This window comes from Staurois parvus, unplaced genomic scaffold (assembly GCF_062004578.1).
Source record: "Staurois parvus isolate SC_StPar_1 unplaced genomic scaffold, SC_StPar_1.0 ptg000706l, whole genome shotgun sequence".
Lineage (NCBI taxonomy): Eukaryota > Metazoa > Chordata > Amphibia > Anura > Ranidae > Staurois > Staurois parvus.
The window spans coordinates 2,614,544-2,637,685 of record NW_028318502.1 but is presented as its reverse complement, the minus strand read 5'-3'; the positions used below and the strand labels follow the sequence as shown (position 1 = coordinate 2,637,685).

The window sequence follows — 23,142 nt, the reverse complement described above, 5'->3', positions numbered from 1 at the left end:
ATCTGGGGGGCAATGGTGGAGAAGGATCTGGGGGGGTCAATGGTGGAGAAGGATCTGGGGGGGGTCAATGGTGGAGAATGATCTGGGGGGTCAATGGTGGAGAAGGATCTGGGGGGGGGGTCAATGGTGGAGAAGGATCTGGGGGTTCTGGTAGATCACAAGCTTAATAATGGCAGCAATGCCAAGCTGCGGGTTCTAAAGCAAGCAAAATCCTCTCTTGTATTAGAAGAAGTATAGACTCCAGACAGAGAGATATCACCCCCCTCACAGAGTTGGTTGTGGCCAGCTCAGTGGATTGCTGTTGGAAAGTCCTGGATCCTTTCTTGGATACACAGAATATAACTGGATATAACATTTATAGGTAAAGTTGATCCAGAGAATATCCGATTGCCTCTCGGGGGATCAGGAAGGATTTTTTTCCCCAGCAGGAGCAAATTGTATCATGCTTTGCTGGTTTTTTTGCCTTCCTCTGGATCAACTGTGGGTGTAGGATAACTTTTTTTTTTTTAATGGTTGAACTGGATGGACTTTTGTCTTTTTTCAGCCAGACTAACTATGTAACTATGTAACCTTCGCTAAGTGGAAGAGTGAGTTTGCTAACAAAGTTGGCCAGGACTGGGCCTCTGTGGACAGAGGGGATTTTCTTCCTGGGAAATGAATCAGTAATCTAAACACAGTCATTGGGAGCTGAGGAACTACTGCAACCAGCATATAGCAATAACCACAAGTATATAGATGTACACCAGTATGGAAATAATACAAGCCTTATATAGGAAGGTACATACATCCAATGTACAAACAGATACTATCAGCAAAGAGCCCAGCAAGAGTCCTGGGGGAATTGTGCACATATACCCGGGTATATATAGTGAATAATAGAGATACAGTACCTGCAGATGAATGTTGCAGCAAAGTCCAGTTTAGACATGTGTAGCTCGTTTCATTCTGAATTGAAATTCGGACTAAAATCATTATTCAGAGATTTGGATGTATCCGAATCTCTAAATTCAATAGTAACGAATTTCAACAAGTCCAAAATAAATGATATTGAATCAACAAAATTAATTTGTTTCATTCGGATGTTTGAAGCATCCAGTATGAATCGAATGATCCAAATTGATTTAAATAACAGCTGATTGTTAAGGAGCGGACAGGCGGCCAGCCGCCACATCGTGACCAACCATGACCCATCTGCAATGAGCAGAATAGACCGCAAAATGTCAGCAAACAATACCAGATTTCAAAATAAAAAAAATTAAAAAAAAAGTTTGGGGGTCTGGTATGGATTTTAATGGGAACTCCATGCCAATATTAAAAAAAAGACATGAGGTCCCCCCAAAATACATACCAGTCCCTTAGGTCTGGTATGGATTTTAAGGGGAACCTCATGCCAAAATTAAACAGAAATGGCATTGGGTCCCCCAAAATCCATACCAGACGTTTGAGTATGCAGCCCTGCAGGCCAGAAAAGGGGCAGGAACAAATAAAAGCTGACCCACACTAAAAAAACACCACCCACTGAACACGCCGTGTCCCATCCAGGGACACACAACAAATGACAGGTACACATGGGGGCGGGGGTCACCCAGTGAAATTATTGGATGACCCCACCCCCACATCTGTCATTGGGCAAGTGTCATGCACGGAATGACAGGTTGACATGGAAGCAGGGTTACCTTGTGACATCACCGATGGACCCCGCCCCCATGTTTACCTGTCATTCGACAAATGACACTTACCCCATAATAGACAGACTTGGGGGTTGTTTCACCCAGTGTTTGTGGTTTTTTTTTACTTTTTGAGACTTTTTGGTGAATGAGTAGGGGTATTATGTACCCCATACTGGTTTACATGGGGCGAATGGGATCTGGGGCCCCCTTGTTAACCAGTGCAGCTGTATGGTTCTGGGACGACGCCCATGGATGTCATTTCAGAACACGCCCCCCTGCACGCCCCCAGAAGCATGCACCCGGTGCCGCCAGAGATCGCTGTGTCCTACAGACACAGCTGATCATGTCATACGGTACACGGCCAATCACGGCAGATCACCGGGTAAATAGAGTTACCGATTATCAGCTGCACTTTCCTCACACTGTCACAGCATGAGGAACGTGCTGCCGGGAACCAGCAATTGCCAGCGAAGGGATCAGCACTGATGATCAGTGCCCAGCAGTGCCACCCACCTGAGCCCATCAGTGCTGCCCACCTGTACCCATCACTGCCACCCATCTATACCCAGCAGTGCCACCAACCTGTACCCAGCAGTGCCACCGACCTGTACCCAGCAGTGCCACTAACCTGAGCCCATCAGTGCTGCCCACCTGTACCCATCACTGCCACCCATCTATACCCAGCAGTGCCATCAACCTGTACCCAGCAGTGCCACCAACCTGTACCCAGCAGTGTCACCAACCTGTGCATTGCAGTGTCACCCACCTGTGCCCATCAGTTCCACCTATCAGTGCCGCCCATCAGGGCCACCCATCAGGGCCGCCCATCAGTGCAACATCATCAGTGCCAGCTCATCAGTGCCACCTATCAGTGCCTCCTATCAGTGCCTCCTATCAGTGCCCATCAGTGCTGCCTATCCGTGCCACCTCATCAGTGCCCATCAGTGCTGCTTATAAGTGCCTATCAGTGCAGCCTCATCAACACACATCAGTGAAGGGGAAAAAATTACCTGTTTGCAAATTTTATAATAGAAACAAAGAAAAACATTTTTCATTTTTTTTTTGCTCTTTACTAGTTTATAGCACAAAAAAAATAAAACCTCCCAGTGGTGATTAAATACCACCAAAAGAAAGCTCTATTTGTGTGAAAAAAATGCTAAAATTTCCATATAGGTACAATGTTGCATGACCGCACAATTGTCATTCAAAATGTGACAGTGCTGAAAGCTGAAAATTGGCCTGGGCAGGAAGGGGGTGAAAGTGCCCATTGGCAAGTGGTTAAAGGGGCTTCGATATTCTGATAAGCCCTCCTTTCCACAGACCCTCACAACCACCAGGCCGGGCCTCAGTTATGGGGAACAGGCCCTTGTTACCATCCACATGGTGACATCGTGCTTTGGCAGAGAGCCCCAACTGCCCCAAAGCACCCCCCATGTTGAGGTCATGTGGCCTGGTATAGTTAAGGAGGGGGGCACTCACTTATTCCCCCCTTTCCTGGCCTGCAGGGCTGCACAATCGAATGAGGGTCTGGTATGGATTTTGGGGGGACCCACACCATTTTTTTTTTTTAAATTTGGTGTGGGGTTGCCCTCAAAATCCATACCAGAATCTAAGGGCCTGGTATAGATTGTATGGATAGGGGGGACCCCCACCCTGTTTTTTTTTTTAAAGCCTTAATTTGTTTACACTCTGCTGAGTCATGGTTGTTAAGGACGCGACGGCAGCCCAGTCCTTAACAACCAGCTATTCTTCACAATGAATTTGTATTGATTCAATATTTTCATTTCGCTTCGGACACTTATGAAAATTCAAATCCAATTGAAAATGAATAAACAAAACAAAACTAAAAGACATAAATTACAAAAATGAATCATCCAAATTTAACGAATGCAACTAAACTAAATTAGTAACTCAACGAATCGATCTGAAACTAAACAAAATACATCTTTCATTCTCCACATGTCTAGTCCAGTTTAGGGGGCCCTCTGAGGCTGATTGCATCCATCTTTGTGTCCGAGACCTGAAGATAAAATCTGCAGTGATGAGGAGACCCTCCAGCCATTGTCCAACTGGCCTGGAATGGAGATTTCATCAGCAGACTCAGCCTATCTACTCTGTGTCTCAGTCACTAGTATGTTCTAACCTGCCATGCAACCTCTAACTACCAGAAGCAGCCAGATTGATTGCCTGACAACCACAGAAATGTGTGTAAATAAATACATTAACCCCTTCATGCCTAAGGTTAAAACAAATCTTAAAATTTTACAAATGTTGACCTGTGTTAGTAAAATCGTACATATCATCACAAATACTCTGTACATCCGGGTGGATTATACCACCTGTTTTTCAGGACAAATTGGGCTTTCAATTGGTGGTAAATGGTAATGGATATATATTTTTTTTATTATCAAATGAAAACTGGTGCAAAATATAAAAAATATATTTTTTTAATATAGCTGTGTGTTTCTTATTACTACCATAACCTACCACCAAAGAACAACCCAAAATACATTTTCCAGCTCTTGACGATCGCAACAATGTTAGTTGTTGTTTGTATCCGCAGTACAGCCCAGAAACAATGGTGCACATTTTGTTTTTTGTTTTTTTTACCTAAAACACACTGACACTAACTCACACTGATACCTGAAAGTAGGTAGGTGGTCTTTTTCCTGTTCCTTGGGGGCCCCCTCAAGATACCAACGGTCACACCTGGACACAGCTACGAGATCTCGGAAAGTGAATGCACTCAAGTCACCTCAGTTGTGATTGCAAAACTTCAGTTTTATTGGCATAACATCAGGGTTATTATACTGTAGTCTTTGGGCAAACACACCCTCAGACCATCCAATCAAATACATGTACATTTTTTTACCTTAACTCAACAATTATTTGTATGAGGTTTGCATTTTCACTCTTCTGCTTTATCTATCATACCATATCTGGTCTAACGCCCAGACCATGGCTGTAATCTGACCCAACACCCAAGACCATGGCTGTAATCTGACCCAACACCCAAGACCATGGCTGTAATCTGACCCAACACCCAAGACCATGGCTGTAATCTGACCCAACACCCAAGACCATGGCTGTAATCTGACCCAACACCCAAGACCATGGCTGTAATCTGACCCAACACCCAAGACCATGGCTGTAATCTGACCCAACACCCAAGACCATGGCTGTAATCTGACCCAACACCCAAGACCATGGCTGTAATCTGACCCAACACCCAAGACCATGGCTGTAATCTGACCCAACACCCAAGACCATGGCTGTAATCTGACCCAACACCCAAGACCATGGCTGTAATCTGACCCAACACCCAAGACCATGGCTGTAATCTGACCCAACACCCAAGACCATGGCTGTAATCTGACCCAACACCCAAGTTGTGGTTAAAACTTTTCAGAAGTGAGAGTAAACCTTATCTGCTTTTTTGTAAAGTTTGCAAAAACACTCATTTCTACATGAAGCTGGCATAGACAGTTTTGTTAGTGTGCACATATCTCATATATGTATGTTAAACTAGCATCTTGTATTAGTGTATACAAAATGGATTCAGTTATATTCCATTTAATCCTTTCAATACCTATTAAAAAAAAAACCTGACCTTTGGCCTTGACCTTGGACCTTGACTTGACCCAAACACTAACCCTGAAAACTCAAATAATCTTAAAATGGGGTGCAGCGCTAGTAACAAACCAATGAATATATAAAATGCTCAAAAAGATCAAATAGATGAAGAATAATCATTCAGCTCCTAATCCTTTAATACTACTGATAGTGCAATAAATCCCCAATAGTGACATAGTGTTTACACATATACAAATAAATCTAACGGTCATAACATAGACCACATAAAGTGGTTCCGGTGATAAGTGAAAGTCCAATAGATTGAACGTGGGGATCAGGAAGGATCTCAAATAGGTATCCTCTTTTGTATTAATCCAAAGTGGTAGATGGTGTCAGGGAAGTTCGCCGCATGCACGGGACATACAGGCGTGTGGTCACTAGGACCAAGGCGCGCACGGCGGCAATTGCGGCCGCACATGCGCACTCGTGCACACGGGGGCCCGTCTGTCACCAATGTCGGTGCCGGGTGGGCTATTTAAACAGGCCACTGCAGGATCCAAATTGCCGTGGGGTCTAATTCCCTTGCCTGAGATTCCTGACTCTGAGTTGTTTTCTGTTGCCTAACCCAGCCTGCTCCTGACTACTGTTGACATCTCCTGCTGTGACCCCTGGCTTGTCTCTGGATATTCTTCTGCCTGCTCCTGATCATTTTTGGACCTCCTGTTGCTGAACCTGGCCTGTGACCCGACTATCCTTCTGCCTGTTGCTCTGGTCTGCTCTGCCTCCTCAGATACCAAACTCGGCTCACCTAACTCCGCTACTTGCCTCACGGTGCATCCTCATCCATCCATCCTGCACGGATCCATCCGCATCCTGGTCTGCTCTGCCTCTTCCCGTCAGCCTCACTACCAAGGTACGTGACCCTAGCGGTCTCCTCTACTGCAGCTGGGCGTACCTGGGGGCCGTGACCTGGTCTCAGCCTGCTCCAAGTCCATCTCCACCATCAGGGGTTCTGGTGAACAAGCAGACTGGGGCTTAGACCCCGCTCCCTAGGTAACCCCAAACTGTGGACCTACAGAGCTACCGCCAGAGTCCGTGACACATGGTGTGACCAATAATAGGTAAATTGCGCACTCACCAGATGCGCGATTTAAACACGCATTTGAGATATTACTGTCTAATCAGGTCAGCCAGATCATCCACTATAATGATAGCCAAGTTCCCATTCCCTTCAGGGTCCTCCAGTATCAGCAAAACATCAGGTTTCCTCTATGATAGGCTCCGTGAATGTTTAGACTTACAGAAAGCCCAAAAAAGGATGCCACACAGCGTAATACTGTATAACAAGAGGATTTTTATTCCCCAAAACAGGGTGCAAGAACAGAGAAAACAAAACAGACTGACCATGTGTGTCCAAGATGGCCGCCAGTAGTGGCAAGACATCAAGGCGCTGTAGCTCCTCTCTGACGCGTTTCGTGCTCTAGCACATAGTCATAGGGGGTATGCACGCTATGTGGCATTTTTTTTGGGCTCTCTGTGAGTCTATCATAAAGGAAACCTGACGTTTTGCTGGCTATCATTATAGCGGATGATCCGGCTGACCTTATGAGACAGGAATATCTCAAATGCGTGTTTAAATCGCGCATCTGGTGAGTGCGCAATTTACCTATTATCGGTCACACCATCTACCACCTTGGATTAATATAAAAGAGGAATACGTATTTGATATCCTTTCTTACCCCACGTTCAATCCATTGGACTTTCACTTATCACCGGAACCACTATATGTGGCCTTTGTTATGCACTTTATATTTATTGATTTGCATATGTGTAAACACTATGTCACTATTGGGGATTTATTGCACTATTATAAGATTATTATTATTATTACTTCGAGTTTATATAGCGCCAAAGGGTTTGCTCAGCGCTGTACAATAGAGGGGGGGACAATACATGGCACAGTACAACAACAACAAACAACGTACGAGGGGTAAGAGGGCCCTACTCTTTCGAGCTTACAATCTAGGTGGGAGGGGGTTAGGAGCTGAATGATTATTCCTCATCTATTTGATCTTTTTGAGCATTTTATATATTCATTGGTTTGTTACTAGCACTGCACCCCATTTTAAAATTATTCTCAGGAGGTTTTATGGTTACCTTTGGTGTTTCAGCAGCTTTGTGTTTTTGTTTGTAGCTCTCGCTTATTCCTTTTATATACATATAAAACTCAAAGTTTGCTGGTCATCAGACTCAAAATATAGGTCCAAGATATTAAGAAAAAAGACCTCAAGGGTTTGACCGAAAAGCATAGCCCATGGTGGCACCGATTTATCACCTCTGCTGGGGATTATATCTGCACTGCTCACTATTTGGACTTTATTAAATTTTACGTGGACAATTTATTCGTGTATTTGTGATCACACTTTTTAATGTATCCACATATTTGTTTGGAAAGCGTATGAAAGCGCGGTCACACCCTTGATGGTTTTCTTTTTCTTATCTCATCACTTCCTCCTTCCGGGTTTTTCTAAGCCAGCCTCTCAGAGACAGGAAGTGCTAATACATAATTATACATAACACTGTAATATTAGCAGCCAACCATAGATGGCAGCAAATCCCTACATATGGAATAAATATTTGTGATCATTTGCAAACATTAACCCCTCGCCTACAGGGCACTTATACCCCCTTCCTGCCCAGGCCAATTTCCAGGTTTCAGCGCTGTCACACTTTGAATGACAATTGCGCAGTCATGCAACACTGTACCCATATGAAATTTTTATAATTTTTTTGAGACAGATAGAGCATTCTTTGGGTGGTATTTAAACACCTCTGGGATTTTTATTTTTTCTTAAACAAACCAAAAACCATTGAACATTTTGAAAAAAAAAATTTTTTGTTATACAGTTTTGTAAATAAGTGATTTTTCTTTTTCACTGATGTGCTCTAATAAAGGGCTGCAGTGATGGGCACTGATAGGTGGCACTGATGGGCATTGACAGGCATCACTGATGGGCACTGAAAGGCAGCACTGATACATGACACTGCTATATGGCACTGATAGGCAGCACTGACTGGCACTGATAGGCGGCACTGACTGGCACTGATAGGCGGCACTGATTGCACTGATAGGTGGCACTGATTGGCAGCACTGATAGGTGGCATTGATTGGCATTGATAGGTGGCACTGACTGGCACTGATGGGTGACATTGAAAGGCAGCTCAGATGGGCACTGATATGTGGCATTGATGTGCACTGGTATGTGGCATTGATGTGGCACTGATGGGCACTGGCACGTGGCACTGACTGCTGGCACTGATGGACACTGACAGGTGGCACTTCTGGGGCCACACTGATCATCAGGGCACACTGATCATCAGTGCCCTGATGATCAGTGTACATGTCCCCTCCGCGGAAAGCCGATTACCGGCTCTCCTCTCGAGCTGTCAGCGTAACAAGCATGATTTACTGCATCTACAGACTGATTGTACTGTTGTAGATTTAGTAACACTTTAACTTGTTTGAGGTTTTTCTTTCCTCCAGTTGTATAAATATGTGAAACAAATAAAAAATCCATTTAAGACGGCAGACAGAATGACCTTATTTGATGAAAATGGTGAATTTCCTTTCCACTACAAGATAGAAAATTGGATGAAGTCTGTCCGCCATCTTAGATTAAGGTCTACGAATGTTGGCTTCTACACACCTTGGGCTAAAGAGGAGGACCAACTTCACATTGACCCCAACAATATAACATGGGACATAGACAACAATACGGTGAGGAGGAGCACATGTGACAATCACTCTTCATGTCATTGGCCCCCCCATTGTACAGTTTCCACCACAAATGTGTAACAATTACAGTCAAGAAAAGACATTTCTTAGTGTTACTCATTAAATCTATTGCTTTAAATATTATATTATCCTTATCTGCCCGTCACACATCAGTATAAATACAACAGAAATTAACCCCTTCCAGTCCGGACACTTCCCCCCCCCCCTTCCGGTCCGGGCACTTTCCCCCCCTTCCGGTCCGGACACTTTCCCCGCCTTCCGGTCCGGACACTTTCCCCCCCTTCCAGTCCGGACACTTTCCCCCCCTTCCAGTCCGGACACTTTCACCCCCTTCCAGTCTGGACACTCCCCCCCCTTCCAGTCTGGACACTTTCCCCCCCTTCCAGTCCGGACACTTTCACCCCCTTCCAGTCCGGACACTTTCACCCCTTTCCAGTCCGGACACTTTCACCCCCCTCCTGTCTGGACACTTTCACCCTCTTCCAGGCTGGACACTTTCCCCCCCTTCCAGTCCGGAAACTTTCACCCCCTTCCTGTCCGGACACTTTCACCCCCTTCCAGTCCGGACACTTTCCCCCCCTTCCAGTCCGGACACTTTCACCCCCTTCCTGTCCGGACACTTTCACCCCCTTCCAGTCCGGACACTTTCCCCCCCTTCCAGTCCGGACACTTTCACCCCCTTCCAGTCCGGACACTTTCCCCCTCTTCCTGTCTGGACACTTTCACCCCCTTCCAGTCCGGACACTTTCCCCCCCTTCCAGTCCGGACACTTTCCCCCCTTCCAGTCTGGACACTTTCACCCCCTTCCAGTCCGAACACTTTTACCCCCTTCCTGTCCAGGCCAGTTTTCAGCGCTATTACACTTTGAATGACAATTGCGCGGTCATGCAACTCTGTACCCATATGAATTTTTTACCATTTTTTTGAGACAGATAAAACTTTATTTTGGTGGTATTTATTCACCACTGGGATTTTTTTTTTTTTGCTATGTAAATGAAAATGTCCAAAAATTCTTGGCCAAAATGTAATTCGTTATCTTTTTAGTAAAAAAAAAAAAATAAGCCAAATTAGTTTATAACCAAAAATTATAATTTTTAAACATTTTTTTTTACATTTTTATATTATTATTTATTTTATTTTATTATTTTTTGACATACTGTCACCCTAGCAGTACAGTGTCACCATGGTGACACTGTACTACTTTTGGGGGTGATGAAGATTTTTTTTTTTCTTTTTACACTGATTGCTTTTACACCTATATAGGATGTAAAAGCAATCATTTATCTTTCTCTCTGTCTGCATTCTTGCAGCCATTGAGAACTACTGTGTGAGCTGTGATTGGTCACAGCTTGTCACATGGTACAAGGCTGTTGTGAATAGCCCTGTACCATGTGATCTCTGTGGTCATTCACAGATTTCACACGTAGTAAGCAATGATGTCAGAAGTCACATCTTGCTTACTACTTTGCATGTGATCACTGATTGGCCAATCAGTGATCACATGATCGGGACATCACACAGAGGTCCCATCCAACGATCGGTGTTTCGCTGTGTCCGGAGGACACAGCGGGCACCGGATCGTGGTCCTGTGCGCTCTCGGGGAGCGTGCACAAGCAGGGTTCTGGGAGGCCGTTTATGAACAGTTACCCGCCCCTGCAGTGCCACCGTCCGGCCGTTTATATACAACTGCCGGAAGGGAAGTGGTTAAAGAAGAAAATAAAATATTTTTAGAGATTTACTCCTGGACTGCGAGGTTCTCTATGGACAACGACTTCTGTCCCCCGGGTTAAATGATATAAAGTTTCTCCAACCCGGACCTTCTCTCATTTCCTCCTGTTTGCTCTGGTAATTATACCATTGGAAGCATTTTGTTATGCCTGCTGTTGTTACCTGCAAGGCTGACACCATCCAGTCTACAAAAATTGTTTTTTCTATTAAAATATTCTTTATTACACTTTAACCACTTCAATACCGGACGCGTTCACCCCTTCCCTGCCCACGTCAGTTGTCATATTTCAGCACTAGCACTCTTTGTCCTCATGCACACGGGACGTTTTTACAGCGGCTGTTTTTAGCTTTTGGTGTTTTTTTCTACAGCCGGTATACTCCCCCAACATGTTATCCTATGTGTCCATACACACACAGACTGGAATCAACGCTTTCTGGCTGGGACATTTTTTGGCTGGAAAAAAACCCCAAAACTAGTGGGCTTCTAGAGGAGTTTTTTAGCTGTAAAAACTCTCTAAGTCCTCACGCACACGGGACGTTTTTACAGCGGCTGTTATTGGCTTTTGAAATTTTTTCTACTGCCAGTAAACCCCCCAGCATGTTATCCTATGTGCCCATACGCACACAGACTGGAATCAACAGTTTTTTCCAGGGACGTTTTTTGCCTGAAAAAAATACCTAGACCGAGTGGAGTTTTTTAGCGGTAAAAATGCTCTAATGCTGAAAAAGCGGCAAAACGCCGCAAACCAGCATTTTTGGACTTTTTTGACCCCCCCCCAATTTTTTTTTTTAAACGCTAAAAAAACAAACACAGCAAACCGCTGCTAAACGCTAATGAAAAAACGCTGCAAAAAGCTTAAAAACTCCGGTTTTTAACGTGACTTTACACAGCTAACATTACCAGCATTATCAGAACGTCCCGTGTGCATGAGGGGTAACACTGAAAAATGTGGCAAAACGTAAAACGCGGTAGAACGTGGCAAATTGGCGTTTTTGGACTTTTTTAGCAAATAAAGCTAAAAAAATTTGAAAAAACGCGGCTAAAAAAAAACTAAATTCCGCTAAACGCTAATGTAAAACCACTAAAAACCACTGAAAAACTTACGTTTTTAACATGACTTTACACAGCTAATGTTATCAGCGTTATTAAAACGTCCCGTGTACAAGGAGCCTTTGAATGACAATTACTCAGAGATGCAACACTATACCCAAATTAAATTTTTTGAATTTTTTTTAGACATATATTTTATGGGGGTATAAATGAAAAACAATACAAACACATTTGTGAAAAAACACCATTTTTTCTTCCTTTCTGTTATAAAGTTTTGCAAATAAATAATCTTTTTTCATAAATTTAGACCAAAATGTGCTCTTCTACATTTCTTTGGTAAAAATAATAGAAATCAGTGAATATTTTTTGGTCTGTGTAAAAGTTATAGAGTCTACAATCTAAGGTATACAGTATCTGAAAATTGATCAATCCTGACATACTGACAGCCTACAGTATTTCTTGAACAAATGTCAGGACAATACAAATATCCATCAAATGACAACTGTTTTGAAAAGTAGACATACAAAGGTATTTAATAAGAGGCATGGTGAGTTTTTTGAAGTTGTAATTTTGAAACCAGATTAGTTTTAGTTTTTAATGTTTACTCCCCCCCAAAAAAAGATTTCAGTCTGTTTTTCAATTGAGTTGTACAGTTTATAGGTCACATTAACATTGGAAAAAGTTCTGAAATGATTTATCTTTGTCTTGTTTTATTACATCACGGGAACCTGACATTTTAACAGGGGTGTGTAGACTTTTTATATCCACTGTATATATATATATATATATATATATATACTGTATATATATATATATATATATATATATATATATATATATATACACATACCCTACATTGCCAAAAGTATTGGGCCAGCCCTCCAAATCATTGGATTCAGGTGCTCCATTCACCTCCATAGCCACAGATGTATAGAGTTGAGCCCCTAGGCATTCAGACTGCTTCTACAAACATTGGTGAAAGAATGGGTCGCTCTCAGGAGCTCAGTGACTCCAAGCGTGGTCCCGTGATAGGTGGCCACCTGGGCAATAAGTCCATCCGTGACATTTCCTGGCTACTAAATATTCCACGCTCAACTGTTAGTGGGGTTATAACAAAGTGGAAGCCACTGGGAACAACAGCAACTCAGCCACCAAATGGTAGGCCACGTCACATGACAGGGCGGGGTCAGCGCATGCTGAAGCGCACAGTGCACAGAAGTCGCCAACTGTCTGCAGAGTCAATAGCTAAAGACCTCCAGACTTGGTGTGGCCTTCAGATGAGCCCAACAACAGTGTGTAGATAGCTTCATGGAATGGGTTTCCATGGCCGAGCAGCTGCATCCAAGCCTTACATCACCAAGTGCAATGCAAAGTGTCGGATCCCGTGGTGTAAAGCACGCCGCCACTGGACTCTAGAGCAGTGGAGACGTGTTCTCTGGAGTGACCAATCACACTTCTCTGTCTGGCAATCCAATGGACGTGTCTGGGTTTGGCGGTTGCCAGGAGAATGGGACCTGCCTGACTGAACTGTGCCAAGTGTAAAGTTTGGTGGAGGGGGGATTATGGTGTGGGGTTGTTTTTCAGGGGTTGGGCTTGGCCCCCTAGTTCCAGTTAAGAAAACTCTTAAGGTGTCAGCATACCAAGACTTTTTTTACAATTTCATGCTCCTACAGGTCAGGTGCAATGCTTTGGTCAATCACAGCTTGAGTTCACAGGAACAGCCATGATTGAGGCAGCCTTGTGTGGTGTTATAGGGGCAGCCTTGTGCGGTGTTATAGGGGCATTCTTGTGCGGTGTTATAGGGTCAGCCTTGTGCAGTGTTATAGAGACAGCCTTGTGCGGTGTTATAGGGGCAGCCTTGTGCGGTGTTATAGGGGCAGCCTTGTGCGGTGTTCTAGGGGCAGCCTTGTGCGGTGTTCTAGGGGCAGCCTTGTGCGGTGTTCTAGGGGCAGCCTTGTGCAGTGTTCTAGGGGCAGCCTTGTGCAGTGTTCTAGGGGCAGCCTTGTGCAGTGTTCTAGGGGCAGCCTTGTGCAGTGTTCTAGGGGCAGCCTTGTGCAGTGTTCTAGGGGCAGCCTTGTGCAGTGTTATTGTCAGGAATGGATTCACCACTGGTGGTGGGACTCACCTGCCGTGTGGGCTGCAGTACCAGGGCTGGCCAGCGGGTGCTCTCAGCAGCCAGAAGCTCACTCCTGCAATCAAGCCATCACCTGAGGCTGATTGCAGGAGGTGTATTTAAGAATGGCCAGACCTGCAGTCAGTGCCTTGGTGTATTGTTCCCATGAGCCCCTGTACCTGCATCCTGCCTGCTTCCTGCTTGATCCTGACTCTGCTTGATCCTGACTCTGCTTGAACTCTGCCTGCACCGACCTCAGCTACTCCTGACCAATCTTCTGCCTACTCCTTGTACCTTGTCTGCTCATTAGCTACCGACCTGACCCGCCTGACTACGTTGTGCTCCATATATATATACATATATATATATATATCAGTTTAGGTTTGGGTTTGTTGCACCTTGTTGTACGTATTTGTGTTAGCTTTGGGTTTGGTTTGTTGCACTGCGTTTATGTTTGTGTTGTGCTTAATAAATTATCTTGTTTACACACTATACCTGAAGTCTGTGTTTCCCTGCGTCAGTACACACACCTCTGGCCATACCCAGAGCCCTGACATTACACCAAGGCCATTCCTGACCAGAAGTGGCTGCACAGGGAAGCCATCTTGGCTTATTTTTGTTGCTGCTAGTCCTAGATGACAGAGAATATGCCTATCAGACTCTGAAGGAGTATACCCAGGATCAGCTGCTAGAATGCATACGGGTTGCTCATTCCCTAGTAGATCAGGGCACGGAGTTCTCTGAGGTGCAGCCATTGATTCAGGTTTGTGCAGAGTTGGCTTCATCTCATACCCCCGAATGCAGGGATGACTTTTTGCCGCCATTTAGTACAGACCAAGTAGAGTCACTGGTATGGTTATTGGAGGATGATGCGGATTACTTCTTGGAGCATTATTCAGCATGTTCACCACATGTGCTAGTGGATTCTATAAACGCAGTGCAGTCTTTGACCAGACAGGCTTTGTGTAAGCTGAGTTTTGTTCAACCCATACTACAGTCCTGGTCAGACTTGTTACACCCAGCCTCAGTCAGCTTGCAAAAACCCAGTCCTGCTTCTAATCATTCCTCTGCTCAAAGCTCTCTTCCTCCATTCCCCACAGCACCCCCAGTGACAGCCCAATATACCCTGCTATCTACCACATGTCAGTCCCCTATTCCCACTCGCTGCACCTATCCTGCCTTTAACCCTGTCAAGAAGTCATCTGTAGAAGCTGCTCCCTCCATTTATAGACCTGCGTTTACTTACAGTGCTCCAGTAACTAAAACCAGGAAGAAGCGAAAATTCTTTCCAACCAGCACCACCCTGCCAGTATCCAAACCGGTCAGCCTGCGGTCTGAGAACCCACCTTCTGTTATCCAGCCTGGTGCCCCAGTGCCCGCTGTTCAGCCTGATGCCCGGATGCCTGATGACTCAGTGTACGCTACCCAGCCTGATGATCCGATCCAGCCTGATGACCCGATCCAGCCTGATGATCCGGTGTTCGTGATCCAGCCTGATGACCCGATCCAGCCAGATGACTCGGTGCCCGCTGTCGTGCCAGATGACTCGGTGCCCGCTGTCGTGCCAGATGACTCGGTGCCCGCTGTCGTGCCAGATGACTCGGTGCCCGCTGTCGTGCCAGATGGCTCGGTGCCCGCTGTCGTGCCAGATGGCTCGGTGCCCGCTGTCGTGCCAGATGGCTCGGTGCCCGCTGTCGTGCCAGATGGCTCGGTGCCCGCTGTCCAGCCTGGTGTGCCTCTGTCGGCTGCCCAGCCTGGTGTGCCTCTGTCGGCTGCCCAGCCTGGTGTGCCTCTGTCGGCTGCCAAGCCTGGTGTGCCTCTGTCGGCTGCCCAGCCTGGTGTGCCTCTGTCGGCTGCCCAGCCTGGTGTGCCTCTGTCGGCTGCCCAGCCTGGTGTGCCTCTGTCGGCTGCCCAGCCTGGTGTGCCTCTGTCGGCTGCCCAGCCTGGTGTGCCTCTGTCGGCTGCCCAGCCTGGTGTGCCAGCCCCTGATGTCCAGATAAACTGGCCAATAACTGATTCCCAGCCTGCTCCTGGAGATCCTGTGTCCAGTAACCTGCCTTCCTGGGTTCTCCTACACAAAGAGAAGTCTACCAGCAGGAAACCCAGCCAGCCGGTTGACTCCGGAAGTAGGATATTCAGCCAGTTACCTGACCCGGGCGGTGGAACATTTTGCTCACTAAGGACTGTTTGGAGCATCCTGAGGCCGCTCCTTGAGGGGGGGGGGGTACTGTCAGGAATGGATTCACCACTGGTGGTGGGACTCACCTGTCGTGTGGGCTGCAGTACCAGGGCTGGCCAGCGGGTGCTCTCAGCAGCCAGAAGCTCACTCCTGCAATTAAGCCATCACCTGAGGCTGATTGCAGGAGGTGTATTTAAGGAATGGCCAGGCCTGCAGTCAGTGCCTTGGTGTATTGTTCCCATGAGCCCCTGTACCTGCATCCTGTCTACTTCCTGCCTTATCCTGACTCTGCTTGAACTCTGCCTGCACCGACCTCAGCTACTCCTGACCATCTTCTGCCTGCTCCTTGTACCTTGTCTGCCCGTTAACTACTGACCCGGCCCGTCTGACTACGTTGTGCTCCATATATATATACATATATATATATATATATCAGTTTAGGTTTGGGTTTGTTTCACCTTGTTGTATGTATTTGTGTTAGCTTTGGGTTTGGTTTGTTGCACTGCGTTTATGTTTGTGTTGTCCTTAATAAATTATCTTGTTTACACGCTATACCTGAAGTCTGTGTTTCCCTGTGTTGGTCCACACACCTCTGGTCATACCCGGAGCCCTGACAGTTATTGGGGCATTCTTGTGCAGTGTTATAGGGTCAGCCTTGCGCGGTGTTATAGGGTCAGCCTTGCGCGGTGTTATAGGGGCAGCCTTGCGCGGTGATATAGCAGCTGAGAAGGATGCAGGACAGGGTTTAGTGCCGGAGCTTGCTCCACCACCACTCCTCCAAAAAGCTAGTGGTGATTCTGCCACATCTGTCTGCTCCACCCCCTCCTCGTCCTCTGCCTCTATGGCCTCTTCTGCTGAATTGCCGTCTGAACCAGCAGTGCTCCGTAACTGCTCAAGGGGCTACATAAGCAGTCAGGCTAAAAGATGCCAAGCAGTGGATCAGCTGGTCTGTCTAGGGGACAGGAGCCACACCAGGGCAGAGATTCTGTCAGCTCTGCAGGGGCAGGCTCTGTGTTGGTTGACGCCACGATAGCTTGAGCCAGGAATGGTTGTATGTGACAATGGCACCAACTTTCTCTCCGCCCTCCGTTAGGGACACTTGACATATGTTCCAGGCTTGGCACACATCCTAAATTTGCTGGTGCAGCATTTTTTGGAACAGGTACCCAGGCCTTTAAGATCTTCTGAGGCAGGCCAAAAAAGTCTGTGGCCATTTCCGGCAGTCATACACAGTCAGTGTTTGGCTGGCTGAAATTCAATGGGAATTCAACCTGCCCACCAAACTTTTGGTCCGTTCGAGTGTTCTACTGCGAATCAAACTGGGGGGTGTTCGGCCCATCACTAGTTATAAGCAGTTATTTGTATGAATGGCATCCATTCATAGCCATTGTGATAGCTGTGATTGTCCACAGCTATCACATGGTACATGGGCACTGTGATTGGCCCTGCCTTTACCATGTTATCACTGTGACCAATCACTGAGATCATCGCAATAGTACAAAATGAATAGCTATAAATGAAAAACAATCATGGTGTAGATTTGACATGTACCGTCAAAGTAAAATAATCTGTTTCCACAGCAGGTGACAGATTGAGCAATGCAACTACTAGAGCGCACAGGAGGTGAGTGACTAACGTGCTCCGGCTCTGTCATCTTTTCACTATAAGCCAGGTGGGACATAGTTAAAGTGCATGTGAACGTGAAATTTTTTTTTCAGTGTTTGTCATCATATCTCACTGTATACCATTTTTATAAGCATTTCATGTTTATGAATCCTTTTCAGCTTCTTGCCCAGAGATCACACCAGTAGCAGCACTTCCTGTAGCAGGCTGACAACTCTAAACCACTACTTCAATATTAGCAGCAGCATTGTCAGCCGGCCATGAGTCCTCCTCCAGGTTGAGGCAGTGGCTTAGTGTTGTCAGCCTGAAATAGGAAGTGTTGTCTCTGGCAGGATCTCCGGACTGTACACAGAGAGGCAAGATGGCGGCTCTACTGAGAAACAGATTTGGGGTTTGTATGCACTTTAAAGTGCAATGGAAGCCAATGGATAATATACAGTAACATTTGGCCACACACTCTTATTGAACCTCCAATGGTATGTAACACGAGTAAACTTTTTTTTTTCACTTTTTTTTAGAAGTTGGAATCTCGGTGTGTGGACGCTTGTTTGCCCGGATACAGAAAAAAGCCAAAATCTTCAATCCACTCTTGCTGCTATGACTGTGCCCCATGTTCAGAAGGACAAATATCCAATAATACAGGTATACCTTATTTTTGTATATACAGTTTTATGGGCAGCACAGTGGCTAAATGGTTAGCACTTCCACCTGGCAGTACTCAGATTGTTGCTTCAAATCCCAGCCACGGCACCATCTGCCTTGATTTTGCATGTCCTCACTGTGCCTGTGCGGGCTTCCTCCAGGTTCTCCAGTTTTCACGCTAATGACATGCTGGTAGGTGAATTGGCTCCTGTCTAAATTGACCCTAGTATGTGTATGTATGGATGTGAGTTAGGGACCTTAGATTGTACGCCCCTTGAGGGTTAGGGACTGATGTGAATGTACAATATATATGTGCAAAGCGCTGCGTAAATTGACAGCACTATATAAGTACCTGTAATAAATAAATAAATCTATTAATGGTTTTTAACTTTACATTGAAAGCCACAGATGTGCAAAAGTTGTAACTTTATATTTTCCACATTTTGTCACGTTACAACCAAAACCATAAATCTATTTTATTGGGATTGGATGTGATAGACCAACACAAAGTGGCACATAATTGTGAAGTGGAAGGAAAATGATAAATGGTTTTCAAACGTTTTTACAAATAATAATCTGAAAAGTGTGGCATGCATTTGTTTTCAGCCCCCTTTACTCTGAGACCCCTAACTAAAATCTAGTGGAACCAATTGCCTTCAGAAGTGTCCTAATTAGTACATAGAGTCCACCTGTGTGTAATTTAATCTCAGTATAAATACAGCTGTTCTGTGAAGTCCTCAAAGGTTTGTTAGAGAACATTAGTGAACAAACAGCATCATGAAGGTCAAGGAACACACAAGATAGGTCAGGGATAAAGGTGTGGAGAAGTTTAAAGTAGGGTTAGGTTATAAAAAATCTCCCAAGCTTTGAACATCTCACAGAGCACTGTTCAAAACATCATCCGAAAATGGAAAGAGTATGGCACAACTGCAAACGTACTAAGACATCTAAACTGACAGTCCGGGCAAGGAGAGCGTTCGTCAGAGAAGCAACCAAGAGGTCCATGGGAACTCTGGAGGAGCTGCAGAGATCCACAGCTCAGGGGGGAGAATCTGTCCACAGGACAACTATTGGTCATGCACTCCACAAATCTGGACTTTATGGAAGAGTGGCGAGAAGAAAGCCATTGTTGGAGGAAAGCCAGAAGAATTCCCGTTTGCAGTTTGTGAGAAGCCATGTGGGGGACACAGCAAACATGTGGAAGAAGGTTCTCTGGTCAGATTAGACCAAAATTTAACTTTTTGGCCCAAAAGCAAAACATTGTGGGGTTGATTTACTAAAGGTAAATATACTGTGCACTGTAAGTGCAGTTGCTTTAGAAAGGAAGCTCTGAAATGAGGCAAAGCTGTGCTGATTTCTTTCGTCCAATTATGTGCAAGCAAAAATTATGTTTTTTATTTACCTTGCGTGTTCCCCTCAAATCTAGAGCAACTGCACTTCAGTGTACTTCCAAGTGCACTCAGAGTGCACAGCCTACTTGCCTTTAGTAAATCAACCCCTATCTATGGCAGAAAACTAATACTGTACATCACCCTGAACACACCATCCCCACCGTGAAACATGGTGGTGGCAGCATCGTGTGGTGGGGATGCTTTTCTTCAACAGGGACAGGGAAGCTGGTCAGACTTGATGGGAAGATGGATGGAGCCAAATACAGAGCAATCTTAGAAGAAAACCTGTTAGAGTCTGCAAAAGACTTGAGATTGGAGCGGAGGTTGACCTTTCCCCAGGACAACAAGCCAAAACATCCAGCCAGAGCTACAATGGAGTGGTTCATATTAAAGCATGTACAAGTGTTAAAATGGCTCAGTCCAAGTCCAGACCTAAATCCAGTGCAGAATTTGTGGCAAAACGTGAAAATTGCTGTTTCCAGACGCCCTCCATCCAATCTGACAGAGCTTGAGTGATTCTGCAAAGAAGAATGGGCAGAAATGTCCCTCTCTAGATGTGCAAAGCTGGGAGAGACATCCCCAAAAAGACTTTCAGCTGGAATTGCAGCCAAAGGGGGTCCTACAAAGTATTGACTCCGGGGGGGGCTAAATACAAATGCCGCCACACTTTTCACAGATTTATTTGTAAAAAATGTTGGAAACCATTTCTCTTTTTCCTTCCACTTCACAGTTATGTACCACTTTGTGTTGGTCTATCACATCCAATCCCAATAAAATACATTGACATTTTTGGTTGTAACATGACAAAATGTGGAAATGTCAAGGGGTATGAAGACTTTTTCAAGGCACTGTACATACAGTACTGTGTTCATAAATAAATAATCATTTGGTGAAATAGGATTAGATCAGTCCCCACATGCCGTGATGATATCAGAAGACTTCCAAAGACAGCCAGTGTGACACCATCCACTCCCAAGCAAGGCTTACCAGAAATTTTGTGACCCCTTGCTGAGAATGGTCAATCTGCACTCTATAATATATTGTTGATGATATCAAGGTAAATGGATGATTATATTCCTCTTGTGACCACCCAAGGTGATGACAGATGATCCTCCCAGATCGATCTTACTAGATATGACTCCAACCACTCCAAGACAGATTGATTATAACCGGAGCTCGCAGTCTTATGCATATAATGAAAACTTACTCCACATAGTGTAAAACCATCAAAGATCCCAAAACGAATTCAAGTAAAATTGCACTCACATGATAGAAGGCACGAATCAGCATGAACAAACGCTAAAGCAAGTCTTTCCAGCATCCAAAATGGCCACCGGCCAATCCCACATGTGTGGTAGCGTGTGTGCATGGATCTTTGGTGGTTTTATACTATGTAGAGTAACTCCAACAAGGCATTTTTGTCCACACAACTGCAGCTCATTGGATATTTTCTCTTTTTCGGACCATTCTCTGTAAATTCTAGATATGGTTGTGCGTGAAAATCTCAGTAGATCAGCAGTTTTTTAAATACTCAGACTGGCACCAACAACTATGCCACATTCAAAGTCAATTAAATCCTCTTTCTTCCCCATTCTGATGCTCAGCTTGAACTTCAGCAAGTCATCTTCACCACGTCTAGATGCCTAAATGCATCGAGTTGCTGCCATGTGATTGGCTGATTAGCAATTTGTGTTAAGCAATTGAACAGGGGAACCTAATAAAGTGGCCGGTGAGTGTATATCTACAGTGAAGGAAATGCGTATTTTATCCCCTGCTAATGTTGAATGTTCGCCTCTCACAAAGAAATGATCAGTCTAAAAATCGAATGTTCGGTGTATTGTAACCCTGAGAGACAGAATAGCCATCTTATCAAACACCTATAATTTACTTCAACCTCTCGCATACTAATATTTTCATGAATTAATCTATATATTTTTTTCTGCATCCCCTCGTCTATTTCCATCCCCAAATCTCTTTCCCGTTTCTCTATATACTGTACATCGGTTTAGTGCTAATATCTATATCAGTGAGAATTCTATAAATGTTTGCAATTCCATGTTTCCCATCACCCCTTTCATCTAACAATCTTTCAAACGGATTCCAATCCTTTCTAGTTCTCAAAGGTCTTGGGAGTCCTCCAACAAAGTGCTTCAATTGGTGATATCGCCATTCATCTATTCTATTGAAAATATCCCCTTTTTTCTTTTCCAACTCCTTTAACCTCTTGCCGACCGCGCATAGCCGAATGACGGCTTCACCGCGGCCGGCCAGTTCTGGGTGGACGTCATATGACGTCCTCCCAGAACGCGCTCTCCTGCGCGCCCCAGGGGGCGCGCACCCGGCGATCTCCGTGATCGCTGTGTCCTACGGACACAGCTGATCACGTGATGTGGTAAAAGGCCAATCACAGCGGCCTTTTACCACCTGATCAGCGGTGTCCAATGACATGCTGATCAGAGGGAAATGCAAGTGCCGGTTCTCGGCTGCACTTTCCTCACACTGTCAGATCGTGAGGAAAGTACTGCCGAGAACCGGCAGTTGCCCTGATGTGCCCTGATGATCGGTGCCCAGCAGTGTCACCCGCAAGTTCCGCCCAGCAGTGCCACCCGCAAGTTCCGCCCAGCAGTGCACCCACTAGCTCCGCCCACCCGTGCCCAGCAGTGCACCCACCTGTGCCCAGCAGTGCACCCACCTGTGCCACTCTGCAGTGCCACCCACCTGTGCCCACCAGTGCCACCCACCTGTGCCCACCCACCTGTGCCACCCACCTGTGCCCACCCACCAGTGCTGCCCACCAGTGCCACCCACCAGTGCAGCCCAGCAGTGCTGCCAGTCAGTGCCACCAGTCAGTGCCCAGGGGTTGTGCCAGTCAGTGCCGCCAGTCAGTGCCCAGGGGTTGTGCCAGTCAGTGCCCAGCAGTGATGCCAGTCAGTGCCATCTATCAGTACCCATCATCAGTGTCACCTATCAGTGCCGCCTATCAGTGCTGCATATTAGTGCCGCCTATCCGTGACACCTCATTAGTGCTGCCTATCAGTGCCCTTTAGTGCTGCCTATCAGTGCCCATCAGTGCTGCCTCATCAACGCACATCAGTGAAGGAGAAAAATGCCTGTTTGAAAAATTTTATAATAGAAACAAAAAAACTTTTTTTTTTTTCAAATTTTTTGCACTTTTTTATTTATAGCGCAAAAAGTAAAGCGCCCAGTGGGGAGTAAATACCACCAAAAGAAAGCTCTATTTGTGAGGAAAAAATGATCAAAATTTCATATGGATACAATGTTGCATGACCGCGCAATTGTCAATCAAAGTGCGGCAGTGCTGAAAGCTGAAAATTGGCCTGGTAAGGAAGGGGGTATAAGTGCCCAGTAGGCAAGT

The 23,142-nt window shown here is 45.5% G+C and overlaps 1 protein-coding gene across 1 annotated transcript in view; it reads left to right on the top strand.

The window, feature by feature from the left end:
* The window catches only part of LOC149445868 (vomeronasal type-2 receptor 26-like), a 71,961-nt gene that overhangs the window by 29,718 nt on the left and 19,101 nt on the right, over window positions 1-23,142 (top strand). Inside the window, exons 4-5 of the mRNA XM_089653317.1 lie at window positions 8,788-9,021; window positions 18,252-18,375. Of these exons, the coding sequence (XP_089509443.1) occupies window positions 8,788-9,021; window positions 18,252-18,375 (358 nt within the window). The remainder of the gene's footprint in view (window positions 1-8,787; window positions 9,022-18,251; window positions 18,376-23,142) is intronic.